This window comes from Apis mellifera, linkage group LG8 (assembly GCF_003254395.2).
Source record: "Apis mellifera strain DH4 linkage group LG8, Amel_HAv3.1, whole genome shotgun sequence".
NCBI lineage: Eukaryota > Metazoa > Arthropoda > Insecta > Hymenoptera > Apidae > Apis > Apis mellifera.
Genome location: NC_037645.1, coordinates 12,679,648 through 12,706,228, shown reverse-complemented (window position 1 = coordinate 12,706,228; position 26,581 = coordinate 12,679,648). Strand labels below are relative to the sequence as shown.

General features: G+C 26.4%; 1 protein-coding gene and 1 long non-coding RNA gene across 12 annotated transcripts; one reads left to right on the top strand and one right to left on the bottom strand.

The window, feature by feature from the left end:
- Positions 1–3,837: 3,837 nt before the first annotated feature.
- Positions 3,838–21,888, bottom strand: LOC412959. 11 transcript variants are annotated; one of them, XM_026442103.1, is made up of 15 exons: positions 21,625–21,717; positions 21,188–21,244; positions 18,076–18,231; positions 17,928–18,004; positions 17,801–17,833; positions 17,479–17,737; positions 16,562–16,740; positions 15,535–15,623; positions 9,979–11,606; positions 7,866–8,061; positions 7,108–7,443; positions 6,690–6,825; positions 6,003–6,231; positions 5,748–5,860; positions 3,838–5,663 (listed from the first exon to the last, which is right to left on the bottom strand). In XM_026442103.1, exons 6-15 carry the CDS (start codon positions 17,628–17,630, stop codon positions 5,470–5,472), a joined length of 3,252 nt encoding a protein of 1,083 aa, XP_026297888.1. In that variant the 5' UTR covers positions 17,631–17,737; positions 17,801–17,833; positions 17,928–18,004; positions 18,076–18,231; positions 21,188–21,244; positions 21,625–21,717; the 3' UTR covers positions 3,838–5,469. The 11 variants fall into 11 exon arrangements, with proteins under 11 accessions (XP_026297888.1, XP_026297886.1, XP_026297887.1 ...); XM_026442101.1 differs by lacking the exon at positions 21,625–21,717 and having other exon boundaries at positions 21,188–21,392; XM_026442102.1 differs by lacking the exon at positions 21,188–21,244 and having other exon boundaries at positions 17,479–17,833; positions 21,625–21,721.
- LOC113218921 lies at positions 21,298–21,753 on the top strand. The gene is made up of 2 exons (XR_003305090.1): positions 21,298–21,436; positions 21,640–21,753. It is a non-coding gene; the product is annotated as an uncharacterized LOC113218921 (long non-coding RNA).
- Positions 21,889–26,581: the final 4,693 nt, after the last annotated feature.

Below are 26,581 nucleotides of genomic sequence, written 5' to 3'. Positions count from 1 at the left end.
TAATTGTGTTAATATTAATAATTAGTTATAACAATTGTCATTATATATATTTCTTATCATGTATATATCGGTTCAACGTAATCGCTTACCAAATATAAAGTTACACCAAATATTATATACACCTATTGTTATTGTACGCGTTTCGAGTAAATGTAGTCGGTCTCCGAACGCGGATCGAAACAGACGTACACTTTCGACTCTTATTATATACGTTTCGATATTTCTAATCTTTATTCTTTTTTTAAATTTATTTCCAAATTCTTTGTAATGAGTTTCTTAGTAGAAAGAAGAGATAATCCCAACGAAAACCTCGTTGTATTTTTATACTTTCGAAACGTTTTCATTAATTTTTAATTGATAATTATGGTAATAATAAACGTAATAATAAATTAATAATAAACGGTAGAATTAATGAGAATATACGGTCAGTGCCATCTATCTCCTTATTATCCCCGCTAATTCCTCCGCGTATGGATAGATCGCGCTAGTGTTCCATTTCCTAGCGAAAAAATAAAAAAAAAAAAAACTATTATTTCTTTCTTTTCTTGATTAAGTATTTCGATCATCAATTTTTTCTTTTCAAACTTATTTTATAAACTAATCTTTATAAACTATCCTTCCAATTTCCCTTTTCGATAATTAAATCTTCCGATGATAAATTTTTAATATATATAATAGCTATTTTTTCATCGCTTCGTTCGTACGCATCTGTTCGTAAAATAACGATTCCATTTTTTTTCTCTTCTTTTTTTCTTCGTTTTTTCTCAATATTCTAATAGATTTCCTTTCCTCGATTTAGACCGTCGATGTAATCCAAACTTCCAAGTTTTTAAAAAGAGAGTTTATATTTCTCTATTCCTTCTCCACTTAAAGTAATCCATCTGATGATAAATGATTAAATGTTTCATTTCTTTCTTTAATTTTTTCAAATATATTATCCTTTTAGTTTTATCCTCCCCGATCCTTTCATTCTTATTCGTTATAATTCCGATTCTTTGCTTTTTTAAATCTAATCTTTTTTTCCTTCGATATTAAATTTTTAATTTTTGTTAATCTCCTCTAAACCATAAATAATTCGTTTCCAAATTATATTTCTTATATTTCCCTTCATGTAAGAAAAAAAAAAGTTATTTCTTTTTATTAATTTTGTTTCCTATAATCCTTTTCTCTTTTCTTCTTTCTACTTTCCGCTTCTTTAATTTTTGCTTTCTGTCGACAATTTTCTCGTATTACCGCTGGACATCCGATACTTTTCCGCGCCATTAAACTGATAATCTCGCTTCGAGAGTACCAACGATCTCGCTCCCGCTTCCCGAGAGCAAAAGCCGGTAAGAGTGACCACAATGATATAACCCTCCCCGTCTAACCTCCGCCTGTGCCTCCTGCAAAATTCGAGTCCGGCCCGGGGGACACCCCCCGGACCGGAGAGAGTGGTCTCCTGGGTGAAAAACCCCCTAGACCGGAGAGTGACTTCCCAAGTCCGTAGCGGGAGAAAGACACCGAGGGTCATTCCCTCGTGGCAAGTTCGGAAGTTGTCCGTCGCTCGCGAAAAAAACTCGAGTCGAGAAGCGAGTTCTCGAACCCGAGTCTTTCCGCGTGCGGAAGAAGCAGCGTTCCAACTTAGCCACAGCCCCTCTGGCGAAAAATTTTAATTTTTGGCTATTTAAGGTACTCGAGAACGCTTTTCGCGAATTTTTTTTTTTAATTTTTATTTTCTTTTGTCTTTCCGAATCGTATTCCGTCGTTTCATCGCTAGAAAAAACGTTTTTATTAAAACAAAAATTAAACTCCGTACTATAAGAATCGAACCGACGATCATTGATGCGTCGTTTGTCGACGTTTGTCCTGACGATCTATCCATCCTTCGAATTTCGAATTCTATCTATTTTACGGTGTCTCTTTTAAGAAATTTAACTTTCATCCTAGTTTTCTTTTTTTTTCCTTCGTCTATGTTCCAGTAAAAATTCCTCTATTGAAAAAGAAAAAAAAATCGCGCAATTGTCAATCGTGAAAATTAAAACAAAAATCATAAATACGAATGAAAAGATCGAGGGAAAAGATATAGTGATTAAAATTATTAATTATTCTTAGAACTATTAGAACGTAGAAAAAAATTAGAAAAGAAAAACAATGATAAATTTGCCAAAAATGTATTTTTTTGCAAAAGATATTTTTGCAAAAAAAAAATAAAAAGCGTATCTATACTTTAACTATATCTATTATATTTATATTATATTATACTATAATAATACCAACGAAAAATGATCGAACAATTAACAAAATAAACAAAAAAAAATCATTAAACGTTTTTTATGCATCTTATAAATTAATTATAATAAAAAGAAAATTAAAAAACACTGATTATCGAAAATATTATCGATATTAAAAAAATTAAACCGTTAAATTTTAAAGAAACGAAAAATAATAAAACAAACGTATCGTAATGATATAACACCGATTGATAAAATAATAAAATTAATAACGTTATGAATATTATTGGAATATTATTACGAATATTATAGCGAACGTGAATCGCGAGAAATAATAACGCATCGGTTATTGTATATATCATTACTGTATATATTCGTAGTCGGTTTCCGAACGCGGAACGAAACGGAAGTGTTTCTCTCTGCTCTCCGATTAAAGACTTATCGCTGTCAATAAAATATTATAGTGTAAAAATTAATTAAATGAAATAAAAATATTAGTGTAAAGATTATTAATGAATTTTATAAGTTATATAATAAATCGTTCCGAGGAGAGGAAATTTTTTAATCTTTAAAATTGTGTAAACTTTGAATCGCTGTATCTCCGAAGATTATAGCGATACCTACGATTTTCTAATATGGTTGCGATCGGAAAATATTGCCCTTTCGATTTAATTTTCATTCGCTATTCTGTATCGAAGGCTTTGAACGCTATCGTCGTATAAGTATGAGGAGAATCTTTGGAATTGTGTAAATTTTCGACTGCTGTATCTCCAAAGATAATAACGATACGATTTTTTGAGGTAGTTGCGAGCGGGAAATATTGCTCTTTATAATGCGGGAAAAAAAAATAATAAAAAGTTTAACTAAATGTAAACGATATTGGATAGATTTAAACGATACTGATAATTGCACACGAAAATAACCACAAAATTAAGAAGATAAACGAAAGAAATCTTTGAACCTTTTTTTACGCGTCTTATAAATTAATAATAATGAAAAAAAAATTAAAAAAAACTAATTATCGAAAATATTATCGATAAAAAAAATTAAATCGTTAAATTTTAAAGAAACGAAAAATAACGAAACGAACCTAACGGAATAATATATTAACGATTCATAAAATATAAAAAAAGTAAAGTGAAAATTAATAATAAGTTGCGAATATTATAGCGAATAATATAGCGAACGTAAATAGTGGCGCGATGCGTGTCGATGGTATTGTATATGTATCGGTTGAACATAGTCGCTTTTCGAACACGGAAGGGGACGGACGTATTCCTTTCTGCTCTCCGAATAAAGATTTTATCGATATACGATATATTAAATAAAATATTAAAATATGAATGATGGTTAAATAAATAAAGTATAAAAGTATAAGAATATAATTGTAATTATAAATACGATAAAAGGAAGAATCAAATATTCTTCGAATTACGAGGATTCGATAAAATAAGGAACGATACGAGTCAAATATGAAAAAAAAGATCGATTGATAAAATAAAAATTAATATTACTACGAATATTACGATGAATGGCTCAGAAAATAATAACATCGTTGTAAAATAGAATAGCGCTATTAGTTGAAGTGATGGTAGGTGCAGGATAATCGAATATATGAATGAAAAAATTAATTGTATATATATTTATTTTTATAAGATTTTTGACGTGTAATTTGACATATTTAACATATTTTTAACGTTATAGTACTGTGCGGAACTCAGGAATTTGACGTTGGGACGGCACAAAGACAAGAGAAATTTCTCCCTCGATTCTTCTAGCTTATTCTTGCTTTTGATACTTTCGCCGATGTTTAAAGTATATCTCTCTCTCTCTTACTTGCCTTCTATTCTTTTTCCTTTACGCATCGAATTAATAGATGCGATTCTTCTTGATCCTTATTGCCAAAAAAAAAAAAAAAAAAAAAATAACTTACTTATGCGATATATCCTTCGAAACTAGTATAAAGGAATGGTTTCGACCGATTAGATCCGCATTTCTTCTAGGCGGTAAATTCTAGAGCTCCGCACGATATATGTGCGTAATAAATATTAATTTTATTTTAATACGAATCGTTTCATGGTATAAAATCGCTATCTTAAGTGTCCGGCCACTTATGGACGGGATATTACGTGTATATCGTATTAAAGTCTTCAAGATTTTTTCGATTATAATTGAATTAATTTTTAAATAATTACGATATAAAATTGAATGTAAATTTTATTCGGTTTTTCTAATTCTTCGATGTGATCTTTGCTTTCGATATATATAATTTTTTGTAGAAATTTATTTTTTAATACGTATATAACCGTATTATTAGTAATTTGACACAAACGTTATAATGGTGTACATAAAGAATATGTAATTACATTTAATTAAAATTGTACATCTGAAATATTACACGAAGTGTTTAAGTGTATTGTTATAAACTTTGTAAAAAAAAAAAATCATGTCGCTTACTGTATAGTTGCAACGATAACATAATTGAAAACGTTTGCCATTTTTTAGTTATTTTCGATATAAAATGAACTATTCTTTTTTGTCTGTATTTTTTACTATTGCTAGTAGGGTTTCGTCGTGAGATTTTCATAATTTTCAAGTTCGAATTCTTTCGAAAATTTTCTAACGGAATTTTTTACAAGAATTGAAACTCGTTTTACTCATTCTTTCATCTCTAATAATCTCTAATAATTTTCATCTTATATCATTGTTGCGGTAAATGACATGTATATATTTGTTTTTATAATATAAACTCTTCTTCTCTATGACCCTCGAGGTGATATTTTCTATCGGTAATTTATACAATAACGTCCTCGGGGTGATCGTCTCGATTTTTGTATTATCCTTTCACTTTTTAAATCAGCGTGATAAGTAAATAAGCTTAAACGCGATGAGATTTGTCTCGAGATCGAGTGACGAATCTCGCTATGTGAGTATACTTTGTACAGAGTGGAGATTCGACAACGAAGTAACAATAATATCGAGATTACTAATCGCGAAGCGATTTTAAGTTTCACCGTGTACGGCATATTTTACGATCGATCGTCCATCTTTCGAGATTAACACGAAGGATACTTTCGGAGTCCGAGTCGCGACGCGAAACATGCTTGACGGATCCGTACCAATTGTGGATCCGAAAAATTCCAGGCGTGTCTCTTCGAAGATAATTTATGTTACGAATAACTTAATTTATGTTAACGATTTTGTATAAATTTATACGATACGGTTTATAAATATATCGATTACGCTACATCGATACGAATTAAAACCATTTTCGTTTTGTGTGTCGTTTAAGCGTTAATTCAATCTCATCCACGTCCTTATCGATATCTTTTTTCGATATTTTTTTCAGCTTTTTCTCTTTTATCTTCTCCTTTTGTTTATTTTGTTTTCGTTTCTTCTTCTCGGTTATCGTATCCGTATCGTTACACAACGATGATTCGTTCTTGTTTTTGGCTGTTAAATAAATATATTTATTATCAATCTAATAATCTTATTCGTAAAAGAAAAGATTCGTAACGAATTTATTATTTTATTTACCAACGAACAAATCCATATGATGGTGGATGCTCCAGTCTTCTTCCATTTCTCTACGACGATCCATTTCTAAACAATCGACGATTTCGTTGCGTCTTTCTACAATTTCCACTAACCTGTTGTGAATATAAGAAAACGCGATTAAAAATTATTTTTTATTCATGATCCCTCATAAGTTATATTTAACTTATATTTTAATTACGGTCTACGTATTATATATTAATTAGAAAGAATAAAAGAGTTATAAATATATTATACCTTTGTATCAATGCTTCTTCTCTTTGTTTGTCAAAATCCGTTTTGGTCGAATCGTGTTGCATCATTAAACATCGAATTTGATATTCAACCTCCGCATGTTCTTCTTCTAATCTTTGTTGTCTTCGCAACAACATTAATTCAGCTTGTCGCCTGAATAACTCGTTTTTCTCGTTTACCAAAGTAAATAACTCTAAAACCAATTCTTCTACGTCGGTTCCAAGAGAAATATCTGTAATATTTATGTTATTAATGTATTACACGTTGAATATATTAAAATGTAACGTTTGATAAATATTTCAATTGGATGGAAAATTTACGGTACGACCGCGATATACAAGAAAATAAAACGAAAATGAATTTTTTAATTATTAATGAATTGATGATCCGTTAAAAAAAATATATCTGTTGAAAATCGTTTAGAGTATCTTATACAAGTATAGTAGTTTCAGTCAATCGAAAAATGAATTTGAATTTTCGTTATTTTCGCATATCAATTTTCGTTTTTATTCCGGTTTTTATTCCAATCTCATGGACCGAATACAATATATATCCTGTACAATTACAAGCACATTCGTCTCTATAATAAAAATATATATATCGCGTTTATATATCAAATGAATAATCGCTAGTTTTTATTTTAGGCAACGTGTAAATATAGTAGAGATATATATGTATTAGAATAATTACTATCGGTTCTGGATCCGGATTCGCATTTACTTCTTATCAATTGTTCCAATCGTACACCTTGCTTTTCCAGTCCTTGCTGTTGCACTTCTATTTCATCCAACTCCAATTTAACATCTTTAAGAGACATTACTTTTATCTAAAATTCAAAATAAAATTTATTAATTTAATCGTTTAAACTTTAAGATGTTACGAACAGTGAATATGAAAATATTAGATTAATTGTATTATTATTAAATTAATATTAGATTAAAATAGAAAATATTGATAGAATTATTTGTAAAAGTTTAATTTGAAGGTTGTGATTACACATTTTGAAAAAAAAAATGAAAAGAAAAACGCAAGTTATAGAGTTCGATATTTGTTATTATTATTTCAAAATTTTCTAAAAAAAATTTATGTAAAATAAATATAAACTTACCTTTCTTTTATGTGGTATTGGACATGGCGGAGCAGGTCCTTTCTTTCTTTTCCATTTTCCTTCCATACTTTTATCTAAATATGACATATAATGGAAATTTTCTTCGCATGACATGTGCGTGAAACTCTGTCTATTTCTATTTGTCTCATCTTTATTAGTCTTTTGATCTTCCCACGCGTTACATCGATTTATAGAAGATTCTTCAAAATTAGACGCTGCTAGAACTGTCGGTGATGATGATGATGATGCTGCTGATGGTAGTAGTGATGGTGGTGGTGGTGGTGGTGGAGCTGGCTTCGTCTTACGCATCTTAGGTGTTACGTGTACGCATGATTCCTAATAAAATAAAAGTTATATCGATATTTTTTTAGATCGGACATCGTATATACGATAAGAACTCCGATAATTGCATAATTGATTCTCAACGTGGTCATCGATACATTCAGAAAAAAAAAAGAAAAAAGAAATTAGTGTTTTGAATAAGATCGGATAAAATAGAGTATATACTTTAGATTCAATTTACGTGACAACTCAATTCAATGATCGACAAATAATATGAATTGTGCGTATAATATATCTGAAGAATGGTATAAACGTAAAAGCGAAGAAATTGATAAATTTCGATCTGTTAATGAGACGTGATAAAACAAGATTTAAAAGAGAAACGATCATTTTTCACATGTCTATCGAATAGTACAGAAATTATATGTATGTATGTATGTATGTATATTATAGATATATTTAAAATTGCACTCTACTTTGGACATGGAAGGTTGATCGGAAAGACACGATTCCTTTTTCGTAGGTGGTAATGGAGCCGGTTTCTTTTTTCTGTAAGTTCCTCCAATGCGTATATTTGATTCTGGACTTCTTAGATTATTATTCGATATGCGCGAATGATGGTGATTTTGGCTCGATTCTTGTCGTTCGGTTACATTTATCCCCTCATCGTGTCTGTAACAAAAAACAAGCGAAAAACAAAATAAATTTGAATTCTTTCTTTCGGATTCGATAGATAAAATATGAAATGGAGAAAAATTTGTTGGATTTATTTTCGCGAATATATGGAAACGTACGACAGATACATATATCATAAAACACTGATCTTTTTTCAAGATTTTCTTCTTCTCCAAGATTTTCAAAATTAAATTAATAATATTAAATGTAATTTAAATGTTTATTTTTTTATTATCATATTGTTATATTCATATCAAATCGAACGTTTATTTTCATTTTTTAAAGACCGTAAATTTGAACGTGAAATTTCCTCCAGTAGATCTGCATGTCGCAAAATATATTCCTTGTTCTTGATTTTGAGAGTGTTTGATCATTGTTTGTCTTATTCTCTTCGTTTTATTCTATATTACACAACACAAACATCTCACGCTGTACACTTGGTGATTTTTTTTTCTTTTTTTAAAGCAACTTTAGTAACAATTATTTAATCTTTAAAATCTTTATTATATTTATAAATAATCTTGGCGGTTATTTCGATAAAGTAAATTTTTCTTATTCTTCATTATTCTTAAAAAAAATATTTTTTACTACGAAAGCCAGTTGCATCGACGAACATTTGATCCAATGTTCTTCGATCTTAACTATAATCTGTTATGCAAGACAGAAAAAAAATAAAGTCAGATATAAACTCCGGTGATCCTCGGTATATTTTATTTAACATTTCCTTTTTAATAATTGAAAAAAAGATGAAACGATAAAACGACATTTGTGTCTCGAAGAATTGAATAATAGTTTTGGGATTATTCTAATTAGCGAAATTAAAAAAATAAATCCTGAAATTCTTGAAAAGCCCGACAATTTTGAATCACTTTGAGATATTTCTTTCGAAGGAATCCGACTCGACATTTTCTCGCATGTCTCGATCCTCTAATTTTCATATTCGAAATTTTTAAACTTTCGAAAATGAAATTTACGTATAATATTCTTTTCTTATTTTCATAAACAGATTATATTTTTTTTACCAATTTTCCCCCAAAAAAGTAGCAAATTTTCTATACGGTTATATATTCGTTATAGTATGCAGTAGTTTAATTTAATTTAATAATGATGTGATTTTTAATCAATTAAACTGATTTAATTTACGATTTTAATTTACGTTTATGTTTTCACGATGATGACGAGAAAAGAAAGTGATACGTACAACGAAATAGAAAAAGAACGACAATAAAGAACGAGAAAGAATAGTAATGTTTCTATAATGAAAGATCGGAGAATCATTCTCGGGAAAAAGCGATACTACTCTATGTATATATACATAAATACATGTACGTACATAATATATATAATATATTACAAGGTGTTTGGAAATAGACGGGAAGAGAAACTTTTTCAAAAATTATTTTAATACGTTGAAATATTTAAATATTAAAAATAAACAAAGACAAAAAGTAAGGATATAAAAATGCATCTAAGGCTTCGTTTTGGCAGGAGTATATGCAATACTGCATATACTGCAAGAAATTTGTAAGATATACTTTTGTAATCGTTATATAAGATAATAAATAAATAAAAATATATCTTGACAGAGCGAGAAAATTTTTTTCGATGTAAGATGAATGAAAAGGAAAATGGAATGAAAATATCGAAATGAATGACGATATTTTGTTTACGTTGAATAGGCTTGTTAGAAAAGCTATATTTAATATAACGAAGACGCTCTCGAGAAATGATGGGAATAGCGATAATCAATTTGCAAAGCAAAATTCTTTAGCCAGGATATAAAGCATCACATGGAAATTTATACATGGAAATTTACCGCCTTCCATTTTTTAAATTTAGAGCATTATATCGGTATTTAACCACCATCGATCAAAAATATATTACTTTAAAAAATGTTTCATTCGTTATACGTACTTAATTGTGCGTGGTTTAGGTGTAGGCATCGTTTCACATGTTTTTTCTTTAGATTCCAAATCGCTATTATGATCATCTTCGTCGCTCCAAAATGGATTTAAATTAATTTGTGGTGCGGCTAAACGTCTTTTTGTTGGTCTTTCTTTGGAAAATTGTCGGTTAATTGTATTACCGTTAAAATTAGATCTGATCGCTGGTCTCGGCGGAATAATTTCTTTTCTTTTTATTTCTTCTTCATTTTCGAATGGATTTGTTAAAATTTTACTAGTTTCTGAAATATTCATAATTGTCACATATTTGTCAGAAATTTCTTCTTCTTCTTCTTCTTCTTCTACTTCTACTTCTACTTCTACTTCTTCTTCTTCTTCTTCTTTTTCTTCTTCTTCTTCTTCTTCGTCACTCTTAAAGGGATTCAAATCTTCAGGATAATCTTCGTTTAGATTAGAATTTATGTTTGTCGCAACCGTTGTACATGTTTCAAATTCCCTACATGTTGTGTCCGAAAGAATTGATAAATTTTCATTAATTTCGGTCGCATGTGGTAACGATTGTTCGAAAGTATCCGTTTGCGTGGAACCGTTTGTTTCAACGTTTATAACGTTATCTTTTAAAGCAGCATTTTGACCGATGATGGTCCCGGTCGCATCTGAATTTATCTTCGAATTTTTTTCACTTTTCCCTATTACATCGTATTCCTCCATTTGTATCTTTCTGTTTAACGTTTCGATATCTCGATCTTCGTTATTGTACATTTTAATTTCATCTTGCCTCGTCTTGTCAAAAATCCTGATTTTTTCGATTATAGAAGAGGTATTCTTATCACGTTGAATACGTTCAACGGATTGATCTATTAATTTTTTATCGTTAGATTCGCAAAGTGATTTATCCGTAACTGAATCGAATTGAAACGAATTGGCAGACTTTTGTTCGTCTTGTTCGTTGGTACTTGATTCGACGTGATAATCGTCGTAGTCGTTCGTCTTTGTTATATTTTCCTTGTCAACGGATTCTAATTTCAAAGAGGTCAAAGCCGATTCTAGTTTCGAAGAATCGAGTTCGTTATTTTCACCGTTTTCGCTTTCGGATTTACGGTTAGTCGAAGATGTGAAATTTGTGCTACGATCGAAATTGCTTTGATTTTCATTCGTTGTATTCGTGTTATTGGCGAGAAATTTTTGTTCACCCTCTTCGAACAACAACTGATTGGATATGAAATTAAAACGTAATCGAGAAGTTTGTGCCAGTAAATCAGGGACGATACGATCTTGATGATTCAATTTGTTAACGGGATCGAGACTAAATATTCTTTTATCTATATGTTTTTCATCGCTAAGAAATTGTTGATAATTCGAATCAATCTTGTTTTTTTCAACTCTACTAAATTGCGAGGATTCGTCGCAATTTCGCGTTATGGCTACCGGAATTTCTTCATCCGGACATGTTTCGCAGCAATATTGTCCTTCTTCCGTTTCGTAATAATTACCAATAGTCAATTGATTGTTACATCGAGCGCAACGAAAGCAGGTACGATGATAAGCGACACGAGCGAGTACCAATTTTTCCGCTAAGAAAATAGGGAGTCCGCATACAACGCAGCGATCTTTCCGCATACCCAGATACGACGCCTCCTGCAGAATTTGAAACAATTTTAGTATATTCTACGTATATTATTATTATTATTATATATTTTGATAACATAGAAAAAGAATGATGAATGTGTTAATGTGTTTGGTGTAATAATATCGTTCGTAATTTTATTAGTGATATCGTTTTTTAAAAATATAATTTCAATTTCTCACTGTATTTTGCCCGGATAAAAGCAACGATAGAAAACGATATAAAAAAAAAACGAAAGATTTAAAGATTTAAAGATTTAATATCGATACGTCACATTCGCTTTTGACTCAACGTCAAAAAATTTATCTTATTTTGACGACAATTTTAACGCGAAAAAAAAGAAAATATTTTATTTTTCAAATAAGAAGAACAAAAAGAAATTTGTTTAAAAATAGTGAATATATTATGGATGAAGAATGAACACGAGTATTATTATTTTTATCGAAACTTGACTTTTAAATAAAATATTATATTATATATTATGATGAATAGAATGACTCGATTATGTAAAATCCGATACATCGAATGGGACTGATTGTTAAAGTTTTCTAACTTTTATATATTGTAGCTGGTAGAAATAATAGAATAAAGAACGAATAGTAAAGATAATAGGGTAAAGAGGGATACGTTTCGTCTCGGGATTGGCAGCCAAACTCACCTCTGGAGTTACGCGACTGACAACCCCTGCCCTAGACGTTGGGTGGTGAATGTTTTTCAATTGTTTTCAAAGAAACGGATTAACTTGTAAGAGGAACAAAAAGACTAACGACGACGAATAAAAATAGCATGAAACGTGCACCCATAAGAATAGAAGATCTTTGGCAAACTTTTACTACGCAGTTTTCACTACGTAGTTCACGTTCGAATATCATAATCGATTCGTAAAAATATAACTGGATTCTTGTCTCTTACTCCTAATCTCGTTCAATGTAACGGATTATGCGATAAATGGAGAACAATCGAAGATGAAATATACGTACAAATGACTGTCTGGGGATTGCCAGTCAGACTCATCAGTAGGGCTACGACTGACAATCCTTGCCCTAGACGTTGGATGGTGAAAATTATTTTCAATGAAATGGAGATGAAGATGATCACTTGTGAAAGAGATGATGAAATGTCTGGCTTCGATCACACGCATCGATATATCCTTTCTCGCATGGAGGAATTCGATGTGTAATACGGATAATGGATATTAATGAAAAATAAAGTACATTATTAAAGTTGTTGACCGATTTTTTGCTATCTATATAACATCGTTGATTACATACGAAATAATGATAAATATGACAAATAAATTGACAAACATAATAAATATATATCGATATTTTTGAAAAAAAAAAATAACAAGAATTATGGAAGATTTACAGAAAAAATTGAATCGAGAGCTTCGTTTATTTTTAGTTATATATAAAACGTTAAAAATTAAATAAAATATATATTTCTAGATTCAAAATAAAATCTAAATCCTAAACTTTGTCCGCGTAAATTACGATACAAGATGATCTTAGAATCGAAGGTAGAAAGCATGACAAATTATTATCTCGACAAATTGTAGCGAAGAAACTACTATAACATTCGAAATGCGATATGCGATATATTTTAAAAAGCAACTTTGTTATAGAAAAAACTTCAATTTTATGTCTCATCACTGAAATTTGTATCAAAGTTCAAGCAATAGAAATTCCATATATGGAGAATTAATAATATCGTCTCCTCTCAACAGTCCGTGAATTTGTCTTGATAAATAATCGATAAGTATATATCGAATCGTTATTCTTCTTGCTTCGTGAATAGTGAAAAAGTTATAACGATTCACATTTGCCATCAATTTTTCTTTTCTATTTTTCAACAATTAGTTATTTTGCATTTATATATTGTATGTTAAAAAATACACGAACGAATTTATCGACGTACGATACGAAAATAAACATGAGTTAAAAGAAAAATATTCATTGTAAGAGTCAAAAAACGAGAAGAACGAGGAAATATCTCGAGATCGAGAAAAATATTTGTCGATCGTATTTATTTAAAGTAATATAGATCTCCCTATTACAATGCTATCGTTAAATATTTTGCATTAATCGTATATTCTCTACAGAAATTATACCAAAAAAAAAAAAAAAAAAAATAAATAAATAAATACGCGATGTGCATGCAGAAAGTAATAAGTAATAATAAAGAACAAAGAAAAATTATATGGAAAAAACTATGCAAAAATAAATAAAATTTATAACAATTGACATATTGAATAATTAATATATTGAAATGATGTGTAATGATATAAATAAATTACAATTTAAAAAATGATTTTAAATAATCATCGAATTGAACGTTTCTTCGAAAAACGTTTTCTAACCTTCTCTTATTGTTCTCTAACCTTTAAAAAAAAAATTTTATAAAATTTTAAGCGTAGTTGAAATATGTAGTTAAAATAATGATGAAACGTTTCCTTTATTTGGAAATAAATTTCTTTTTCCATAATATAGTTTTGTGTATTCTGTAAAACTCGAAATTGAAAAAATATTATTGAGAAAATAGATATTTTCTTCATCATGACATATTTAAAAAACTTAATTTATGTATATTTTCTAAATATATATTTTTCCAAATTTTCAGCGATAGTTCACATTTTATTTTTAGTAATTATTCGTAACGTAAAAGAAAAATATTAATCGTTATATTTTATATTTTGTAAGATATGTATTTGCGAGTAAAAAAACAAACTATGAACTGGAAATAGTTTTCATCGAAAGCTTTTTCTCGCTCTCTAGCTCTCTTGCTCTCACTCTCTCTCTCTCTTTCTCTCATTCTCTCTTTCTTTCTCTCTCCCTCTCTCTCTTCGGATAATTTAAAAAATTTACTTTTCGTATAATACAAATTTTTTCATAATACAAATAGAACATCGCATCGATATGATAAAGTCAAATTCGATTACTTCGAATTTAAAATTTATGCATTGCTTGGTTAATTTAAAAAAAAAATAAATGATGAAATGACATAAATAAATATAAAGTGGTATAATTCAGTTCTACGAAAATACAATTTTACCATTACATATTATTAACATTACGAATGAACTACGTAACATACTCTTCCGGTTTCACTGATATTCGTTTTGATAATATAATACAACAGTTCGATATTATCGATATTTTAAAAATAATTTAAATAAATGCAAATTACTTTTCTATATATTTATACAACATTTGTTACTATTATTAAAATTTATCTTTTCATTTTAGAAAAATACGAATAAATTGTACGTGGAATTGAAAACTTACTACTGTCGCAAAATTGTATTCATTACTTTTTCCTATTGAACAAAAAAAAGTGAGGGCTCAAATATGTAGAGAATTTGAAAATATATGTAAATACTATTTTAAAAATATGAATTAAAATTACTTTAAATATATATAAATGTATCAAATGATATCAAACGATATAAAAAAATATCAAATTTTTTATTAAAATAACAATATAGATAAGCGAATAAAATAAAACTTAACTTAAAAATAGTAAATGATAAATTAACGATAAATTTTAGCGATTATTACATGTAACGTACAAATATATTTTACAGAAGAAACATAAAAAAAAGAGAGCAAAAGAATAGACTTTTCGGATGAATAAGATTTTTTTTTTCTCTTTGTAAATTTAATTTTGTTTCTTGTTTAACTTAATTTTGTTGTTTGTCTCTTTTTTCGAAAGAGAATGTTTATATCGATAAAATATTGCTTTCATCTACGTATAATGAATGTGATAAATGCCCTATATTTGCATAGTCGTTATTGTTAAAAAATATAAACTATATTATTCCAAGTGTAACAAAGATTTAAGGATTCGTAACCTACAATTCAATTTTTAAACTAATTGGAATTAATTAACTTGGGAAAGATCCAAAATTTTCTACGTTTCGTACAACAAAGGCTTCTGTACCTTTTCTTTTGGAGATTCAGGCACTTGCGTGATTCTTTCCTCTGTGGTTTCAGTCGTTCTATTCACTGGAGGTCGTGTTGGTGATGAACCTATAAGAATAAAAAAAAATAATATATATCTCGTACAAATATTTATATATATGTATGACGATATTTTATATATCGCGATTTAAATGTAATGAATCGATAGATATTGAAATAAGTAATGAAAATTAAATTTCGATTGATATTGTGAGTACTGAAAATAATAAAGATAAATATCCGTTATCACAAGTATAGCAGAAAAAGGTTAGACGGTTAAACATTTACAAAAGCGGCGTGCGGTTTCATTTGCACGCATAAGAATAATAAAAATTGAACGAGAGGAAAATATTGATTCGATCGATTCGGTTGATTCGGTTGTGTTATCGATCTACGCAATAATTCTGTTCAATTACATACTTTTTCTGCAGCTCGTTCATGAATTCAATTTTCTCTTTGATACAAATTGAATCGAAAAAAGTGTTGAAAATTTTCTTTTTCAACCTTGCCGATATTTTTCCTTCGTATATCTACCTTTCGATATAATGAATCGTTTATATCATTCAAAATGACACCAGTATGTCGCAATGTGTTGCTTTTCTCGAGATGCTGTGCTAGGCAAATGATATCACAATGCCAAGCATACATGATAACGATAGTTACTTGTTTATTATGTAAAAATAAAATAAATTAATAAAAATATAAAAAATTAAGGAAGGTTATTTAGTTAAAAAATAAGATCTAACCGATTTTATTTTTCCAAATAATATTTCGTTATTTAAAATTGTTTCTTCCTCAAAAATCTTTAAAAATATTAACGTTTGAATATTACGTATTATTATAACGCTATAGAAGAATCAAAAAAATTAAAAAATTCCAGATTATAATATGTTATCTATCGAGTTATCACTTATTCGTATACTCATCGTTATCAAATTTAATAGATTTTAAATTCTTTTTCGAAAATTGGATACAGTAATAATTATTGTTATTTCTGTGGGACTTACCGCTAAAAGTTTGATAAAATTGCGAAAGATAAGTAAGAATTGATAATCGATCAGGTACAGCACAGGAAGCCATGTCTTCTGCGTCTAAAAGTGCTGGGATTCCAAGATGTTGTTCCGCGACTCTAAAAGCCAATTCATTGTTCCCATACACGTCGTTCTTGTCTAAATTGTCAAAGTCACTGCAATCGATATTAAAAGTAAATTATTTTTATCGGTTATTTCAACGTGTTACTATATCTCGAACAAAATTATTCAAAACATTGTACGAATATATAATATGAACGAATAAATGAATTTCGAAAATTGCAAAAGTTGATGAAATTTTTAAAAATGGAACGAAATATGTAATTCAAAATAATAGTAATTTATTTTGAAAAATAAAAATTGCGTTGTTTCTTTATATTTTATATATAAGTGATAAGTTCAATTTAGAAAAGAAATCGAATTTGTTTTTAAATCTAATAAATTGTGCCAAATTATTTGTCATAGATAAATCTATCTTCCAAGCTTAAGCTTCGAGTAAAAAAAAATTCAAATTTAATTAAAATCAAACGTTACTACGTTAAATTCAAATCTGAAATTTTACAAATATCGCGTATCAAAATATCGAAACTATTGTGTACATCAAATGACGGTTATGTATATAAATAAAGAAAATTATTTAAAACATTGATTTCGATGTTATATATATCAAGATCTTTAAAATTGATCAAGTGTATCTTTTTATAAATAATTAATTCTTATTCGATTATTAATTATAATAATTAATTCGTACATAATAATATGATACTTTTGACATTTTATTATAATATCGATGAATAATTCGAATAAAAATTATAAAATAATTGGAAAATATTAAAAAATTGACCATTTTCATTGTAATATCTATGACTATTATTGACTACTATTTTACTTACATGAGATCAGGCCGGAAATGGTGAATCATCGCACAAAATGCGAGGCCATCCTTCCAAGAAGTTGTCATATTTTGTACATTTACATCAGGATAACCTTCGGTTATTCGACGGCACCACAATTCTAATGCTTTTGTGCCTCGTTTTTCACTCATTTTATATATTTTTGATTTATTTATCGTCAAAATCTTCTAAATCTTGTTTCGTAAATTTATTTAAACAATGGAAAAATAATTTGTCTTTCGAGTCTCACAAAGCGACTCTGCAATGAAATATAAACAAAAGTATATAGATTTCATACGGTCTGAGGTCACACTTTTGTTACCATTCGAAACTCCTAAACTGTGCGTTGTCTTATCTTAAAGAACGTGAGAAAAAAGTAATTCAACGGTTAAGCAATTTTACTGCGATCTGGGATATTATAAAATAAAAATTGAAGATTATAAAATTACATTTCAGTTTTTCAATTACAAACGCTTAAAAGATTTTGTGTATATGGATATGCGTACAACACATGCGCATGTAAACACTGGAAATATTTATAGAAAATTTATATATGTACAAATTTATATACATGCTTAATTTCATATCAATATTTACCCTGCATACTTGTTCCTTGGAATTGTTCCGGACCACCGTTCAGTATTGCTGCGCCACATGATTCGAGACCAGGATTCATTTGAAACCATAAGGCAATCTCGATATCATTTTCCTTATTTAATCGTATATATAACTTTTGAGAGTCATTTCAATATCCTGTTATACAAAAAAAAAAAAATAAATTGTAATTGATATCTAACATTTTACTCTATATAGTGAAGAGAAATAAAAGATACTATGTAAGAAAAAGAAATGGAAAAAATATTTTGATGGCAAAAATATTTAAAAATTATTAAATTCTCACAAAAATAGTTAAATTTTTCATAGATTTCTTATTCTAATTTATGAAAATTTATATACATATATACATATATATTCATATATTCGAAATAATGAACAATTAGAATATCAACTATCAGAAATATTATAAAGACAAGACTAAGATATAATTATACTTTATGATTAATTGATAAAATTATAAAATCAAAAAGTAAGCAGCAAGTAATTATTACAATTTAACCAAACGGTACTTTTTAAATAATTTTTATAAGAATTATAAAAATATAATAAGAATAAATTTTGAGAAATATTTTGCAAAAAAAAAATTGTCTTAAAATTATATTTTTACTTTGAATTTTATACACGTATAAATTTTGAATAATATTTGTATAATTATCTTATATGAATGTAAATTTGATAATAATCATTCGCAACATAAATCAAGATATTATCGTAAACATCGTGAAGAATGAAGAAAAGTGTAAAATTTGTTTTAAACATTTCGTTTCTTCCCCCCCCCCCCACCCCCATGTGTTTTTCTGTGAAATCAATTATTATTAATCTATCAATCCAGCCATTTTTTCATCGAATTATTATTTGTGATGACATATAGATTCTTTACGATGAATAAAATAGATTTGCTCGATAATAGAGATAAAATTTAATGCACTCATAATTCGAAGATATCGCTTCATCCACGGAAAATTTTAATGACAATTTGATGGAATGCGATTGAAATGATTCGCTATTTATTTTTACGGATATTATTTATAAAGAGAGATCGATAAAAATGAGAAATATTGTCAAAGCGATATTAATAAAAAATTCTACAATTAATATTTTTCATAATATCTTGTAAATATTAATAATGCTTCTTTATCTTTTGGATAAAGATTAATTTATGTGAAAAAACATATAAAATTGTATTTACAAAAAAATGCACTTATATTTCTTAAATACAACAAAGCTAAATCATCGCGTATAAGTTTCAACTATTCAATTTGATTGATGCTTGTTTCTCGAATTAATCAATCTTGTATTAATCGAACGATATAAAAAAAAAAAACATATTATGTATGATATATACATACTTATAGTACGTATTCTTTCACACGTCATTATGCTTATTTTAAATGTATATGTATTGTCTAATAGTTTAGTTTTGGTCAAATATGAAAGTCATTTGAACGGATATACGCCCCTCTCCCACGTTAGGTCAAGTCCGAGTTACCCTTATATTCCCTTTCACTATTGCATTGTGAATTTATAAGCATACTTCATGACACATTTACCAAAGCCATAGCAACCAATATAATTGAATTATAACTAATATATAAACAACAATTAATATAAGATAATATAAGTAAATAATATAAGTAAAATATAATATAAGTAAAATATAAAATTTCTATGAAATGTTATTTCTAAAAAATAACAATACTAAGATTAAAATATAAAGCAAAAAAAACCTATATCTGTTTTGAACCAATTTCTCTTTATACTTTCCAAATATGTGCACATCATTTTAATATTATATAATGATGAAAAATTTTATTCCATTATTATTATTATTATTATTTAGTCAAATTATAATAATATATGTATTAAATTATAATAAAATATTGTGTAGATTATAGATATTTATGCATTTCATACATATTATTCACATATTTTACAATTTGAACAGATTATACTTTCTATATATATATATATATATATATATAGTTTAATCATAATTTATAAAAAATATAACATATTTTAATAGAAATAATTGAAAAAAAAATTGAAATTGAACGAATAAATTGATAGTGACTTAACCAATTTACTATCATAATCAAATTAAACAGTAAAAAGATTACAATTATACTTTCCAATGATAAAAAGTAAGATGTGAAAAAAATATATTTAAGTGAAAATGATAATATTATTTATGAGTTATATATTTGGGCTTAACTTATTTATCTTATCCTCTTAATTTTAACAACTTTTTAATTCTTTTTCTTAAATATATTAGAAAAAATAATTTGATAAATCATTATTTCATAAAATATATTATTTTTGATACGTTTTATTCAAAAGTAATATATAACAAAATTTTAATATTGTTTAATTGTTGACAAAGATATTTGTTGGAAAAGATAATTGTTGGAAAAGTTGATTAATCGGTAAGATATAATAAATTTATAAGATTTTATAAATATTTTAAGAATATCCTACATTGATACAAATTCAGAATAACAAGAATACTTATAAAATATAAATATAAAATAAGTATGACACAATAATAAATAATTTAATAGTGGAAGTTGAATAATTTCAAAAAATTAAATTTTAAACTTAATTAAAAAAATAGAAAAGAAATATTAATAACGTGTAACTATATAGTTTCCTTTCAAAAGATTTATAACAAGTTAATGTTTAAATAAATGTTATAAATATATTCTATATCATATACATATACAGTAATCATAAAAATTTAAATATACTTAAATTTATATATATATTTTATAAACAGTTTTTAAATTACTTCTAAATGCATATATATATATATATATATATATATATATATTAAACGCAAAGTAAAATAATTTTTAAAACTTCGCAAAAGCGAAATTAATATAATTAACATGTACATACCTATATTATTAAACATAATTTCTTTTTAATGTTTTTTTTTTTAATACTACACAACATACGTGATAGCACGTGTACAATAACATACTATAACAAGTTTTCTTTCAAATCTAACAAAAATTTTTTTCTTTTTTTTTTTATTCACTTCATTTGTTCTTTTCTATAAATTATTTATCCATACGGAGATCCGTTAACTTACGTCATTCTCATGACCTGTTTCTGCTTCCACCAACAGTTTCGATCCTTCTGTTTGCCACTAAAGTTACAATTTAAATTCTTCGATAAAACTTGATGACATTATATTTTCCTAACACATTTTATTTCTTACATTCATATAATAAATATATTATAATTTATTATAAGTATTTATTGTTTAACAATTTTGTGTACAGTTTGATACATTGAATAATCTATATATCTAGTGATTTTTCTAACCTTAATGTCGTATGTAAGTATAACAAATATACACAAAGGAAACACGAAAATCAAAAAAATTTTTATATCATAATATTTTATATTATTATATGAATTTCTGAAAATAAAGATAAACTTGATGATATTTTGATAATTTTACTTATATATTTATATTATATTTATATATATATGTATATATATGTATATATATTATATATTCACTTTCACGCAAAAAAGGATTGAATGATACTGATCAAGTCAAGACCGGTCAAAGACATTTCGATAGATCACTAACACCATACGTGCAATCCAATGACTGAAACGCCACGAGTATCATACGCTTAATTTTATGCCACCACCCTTCTTTCTCTCTTTCTTATCCTTTCGTCCTTATCCTATCTTGCTCATACATTACACGCCCCACCTTTATTTTATTTTCCTTCCTTTTTTGATTTTGTAGCAATACATTTTTCATTTTACATTTTTTCGTTTAATAAAAAAAAATGTTTATATCGTTTCGCATGGATAAGTAATATAATACTATGATTAGTTTTAAATTTATCTTTTAGGTTAGGTATGTATATATATATATGTAAATATATATATATATATTTGGTTATGCATAATCGCATAATATATAACATAATTATAGTAATAATATTTTGAATATATCTTATTTCAAAATCATTAGTATGTATGTTTGTATATTATATATTAATTTTTGGGTTACATTATTAAAATATTTTAATATTTTAATTTTGTTTTAATAATTTAATAATTTGTTTAATAATTAAGTACTATTAACTAATTAAGTAATAATTAAGTTAATAAGTTAAGTAAAAAATTTATATTACCTATATTATATCTCACATTATCTATATTATGTATGCTTTTATAATAGATAAAAATTTGAAATGAATTTGAATTTTTGAATTTATGATGCTTGTATGTATTAATTAATATTAAAAGTAATTTTTTATAATATTTTAACATTAAATATCATTATTATACAATTTTATATATATATATTAGATTGTTATTTAATATAACAAATATATTAATATTAAATACTTTGTATATCTTAGAAATAAATATTATTTAGTATTTATGATCTTATGATTTAATTGCTTGATATAAATTGACGTAATATTATTAATTATTTTTACAAATATATGGAAAAATTTTAATATATATAAGAAATAGAATAAATACACAACATATTTGAAAAATATAATAAAAAATAGAAGTTAATTATTTTTAAAATGTCTAATATTATCGAATAAATATAATGAATTATAATATTTATAATTATAATATTTATTTTATCAATAAGCAATTGATAATTAAAAATTATTTATTATCTGCTATATTTTGTAGCGTATAGAATAATAATTACTATCATGCAATTTATTTTTGATGAAATAGCATATTTTTATATTTATATTTTTAAAAGTAAAATAGAAAAGAAATTTTAAAAGAAATTAATTCTATTGGAAAAAGTTATATTAACAAAAGTGAAAAATGAATTTGTTGTTTTTTGAATTAACTGACTTAACTGACATTATCTATATATCTAATTATATATTCTTAATATTATTTCATTTACAGTATTTATATATTATATATTATAATTGCACAATTGGTTATATTATTTTAAATATTTTATATATAGATCAATCAATTTTTTCCTTCTCTTTCATTATATGCAACAAATAAGTAAAATAATTATATTCGATAATATTATATAATTACAATACTGTATAACAATAATATCATTATTAAATCTTATATATATATACATATTATATTCAATAAATTCTTTAAAAAGTTTTTCAATTTTGGGCAACTTTCAGCAATTTTTTTAATTTATCATTATTAACTTTATTTGATTATGAATCTGATATTAATTGATAAGGATAAGAAATCAAAATAAAATAGAACAAATATATATATATACAGTTTATTAGTTAAATTAAAAATGAAAAAATGTTTTAATTTTTGCTTATGAGAAGAAAAAAAAAGTATAGAATATTATGAATCACTAATCAATAATCACATTGTTACATATTTCATGAAATGATATGCATAAAATTTTAGTATTACTTTTACTATTTATTTTATTTAAATATATTTAAATATATTTACTTTTTTTAAGTTATATTGCTGATATTGTTGATCCTTGGAAACAATAGTGTATTAACCTAAAAATTTCCAACATACAATGTTATTAGTTATTATTCTTTTTGAATTACAAATAAGCATCATTTATACGAAATAAAATTTTTTCATTGCCGGAGTTTATTGATATTATTTAGAATTAATATTATTAATTAGAATAATTATATAAATAAATATATTTATAAATGAATGTAAAGTATAAAAATTATTTCAAACTATGAATCATTTTTAATAAAATATTAAAAATTATTTGAATATATTTTAAATATATTTTGAATAAATATACGATTAAAAATATTTTGACGATAATAAATAAATTGCATAAAATAAAGTAAAATATTTTATAATATAAGAAATAAATAAAAATAATTTTTTGTTTGAATTAAAAATATAGAAATAAAGTAATAAATAAATTTTTTATGATATATTATATCTTATTTTTATAAAAATATCAACTTTTTTTTAACCATTTTGCATGCAAATATATATATATATATATTTATATACTATTCGAGAACCAATACCAATACATAATATATAGACGACAATTATCGGTAATTATTGTATTATTAACATTTTAAGATATTTGACAAAACATTGCACATGAGCAGAACGTATAAAAAAGATAGTTGTAGTTATAGCTTACTGGCTTTTGTGACGCCATTGATGTCAAGGTCAGGTAGAACCAATAGAAATTATTCCTTGTTAAATCTTATTTTTTTAATTTTTGAAATATTTTATAGAATCTTTTTTCAAATATAAAAACTATATATTTATATATCTGTAAATCTGAAAATTGTGCTATTAATAAATTTTTGCTGTAAAGAATATATTGCAAGGTTATAAGCAAATATTATGTGTAGATTGAACATAGGAAGTCGATATTTGTCATACTTGTAATATATTTTTTTAACGTTTGACAATAAATCGTTGTTTAAAAACTGTCTTAATATGATATTATCTATTCATGTATATTTATCGTACTAGTATAACACGTTAACTGAAAACCAATTGTAATTTAATCATAATATTTCCTATACATTTGATTTCAACTATTTCTTGAAATTTTTTATGAAGATTGTACGTTTTTACATAGTCAATTTCTATTCTACCAAATTAGATTTTAGTTTTTTAAATCTTATAGAATTATTATTGTTCAATTTTTTGTTTACCAATGAATTATTAGATTTTACATATTCGTCATTTATCTTACATACATAATTTTATGTTCTGTTATGTGTATGTGTATATATGTGTGTGTACGAATGTATAGAAAAAAAATAAAAAGAAATATATTTATAATATCGTATCGTGTATTGGTATATATGAATATTTTTATTTAAATATTCAAATATATTATATATTTAAATATATCTTTTATATAATAATTGTATAGATAAATAAATTCAATTTAAATTGAACTATGGATTTAAAAATTTAATTGTGTAAAATGGCATTTATAAATGAATAAATAAATATGTATATAATGTACAACACGAATGTATTGTATTACACAAATTTGTGACATAAATAAGCTATGATATAAAATATATACTATGTTTTTTATTTCACGCTATATAATATTTATTATTCAATAAAAAAAATATTTTTAAAAATTATTATTGCTTATTATTATTATCCATCTTTTATTTCCTGTTTTGAATATTAACCAAACAATATTTAAGAAAGATAAAATAGGAGATATTATTAGTATCAATATCAATATCGATAAAAGATTAATAAAAAGATTAATAAAATACTGTGACAATCATTTCGTGACAAATGAATAAAATAACTGAAATGTATTTTATAAGAATATGTATAATTTGTTAAAAAAAATTATTTAATTTTTATAATGACAAGGATAAGATATAGTTTTATTTTAAATATTTAAAAATTTATTAGAAAATATTATATGCATACTATTCATAACATTAAAAAATAATAAAAGTTATAATACAAAAATAAAATTTATTATTCTGCTATGATTTACATATAAACATACGTACATGTACACATATATGTATATATAATGCATACTAATATACAATAATATTTATATACAAGAGCGCGCACACACGTATATAATATATAGTATAAACTATAGAATTCTCTTTATATGCATTTGTCATCGATAAAGTCGAGAGAAACCGTGCGATCTGCTCGCTCGTTGAAAGGGTGACGGAATCGAACGGACAGGGAGGCTGTGGAAAGTCTCAAGTGGCGCCGAGCAACTCCGATTCTCGGCCGAAAGTGCGCGGTAACGGTCGACGAACAAACACGAGAATATCCGAAGTTGAACTGAGCAGCTTCTACACAACGACCACGAAATGTCTGCTGCAGAGTTCGATCTCCGCGAAAGTGATATCGAAATTTGAATACGATATCATCACTGACAGATCACAGTGCGATTAATAAGGTGTGTTTTATCTCGGTCGACAGCGATAAATATGGTGAAAAGTGATGCGATGAATCATTCGAAAAGATCATTGTGTTGGTGTGATTGTGCGTGATTGTGTTTTACGTGCAATAGTGTGCTACATCTTGAGAAACGTGACAACTCGTATCATACATAGTATATATGTAGTATAGAGAAACGTGCAAACGTGTAATATACGATGCATGTGTTTAGCATGGATTTCTATATACACGGATATATGTAGTGTATATTAATACTAAAAAATTCGTAGCAGAGCGGTACGAAAACCAACAAAATATTTTTCTGAACCGTATAATCTCAACCGTTTCCTTTTCTCCTTTTTTTTCCTTTAGCGTCGCTAGTCTCTTTTGTCGTGCATCTATCTTTCCCACCTTTGCTAGCTAACATCTCCGTCTTCGTCTAGCCGGTAGTAGCGGCCGTCATCATAGCCGTTGAAAATATGCTTGGTATAGAAGCGTTAGTGGCGTCGCTGTCGTGGTTGGTATTGGTTCTGGCATCGGTGCTGCTGGTCGTGCTGGTTTTGGTATTGAGAATGGTGTAGCGCGGGTGTGCGCGCGCGGT

What these genes read in the sequence shown, in the direction of transcription:
- LOC412959 (XM_026442099.1), bottom strand. Translation starts at nt 17,630, where the DNA reads ATGAGTGAAAAACGAGGCACAAAAGCATTAGAATTGTGGTGCCGTCGA. An exon ending in ATTTTATCAAACTTTTAGCG is followed by an intron (nt 15,624 to 16,561) that starts GTAAGTCCCACA and finishes TTATTCTTATAG; the next exon opens with GTTCATCACCAACACGACCT. An exon ending in TCATATGGATTTGTTCGTTG is followed by an intron (nt 5,664 to 5,747) that starts GTAAATAAAATA and finishes TTTATTTAACAG; the next exon opens with CCAAAAACAAGAACGAATCA.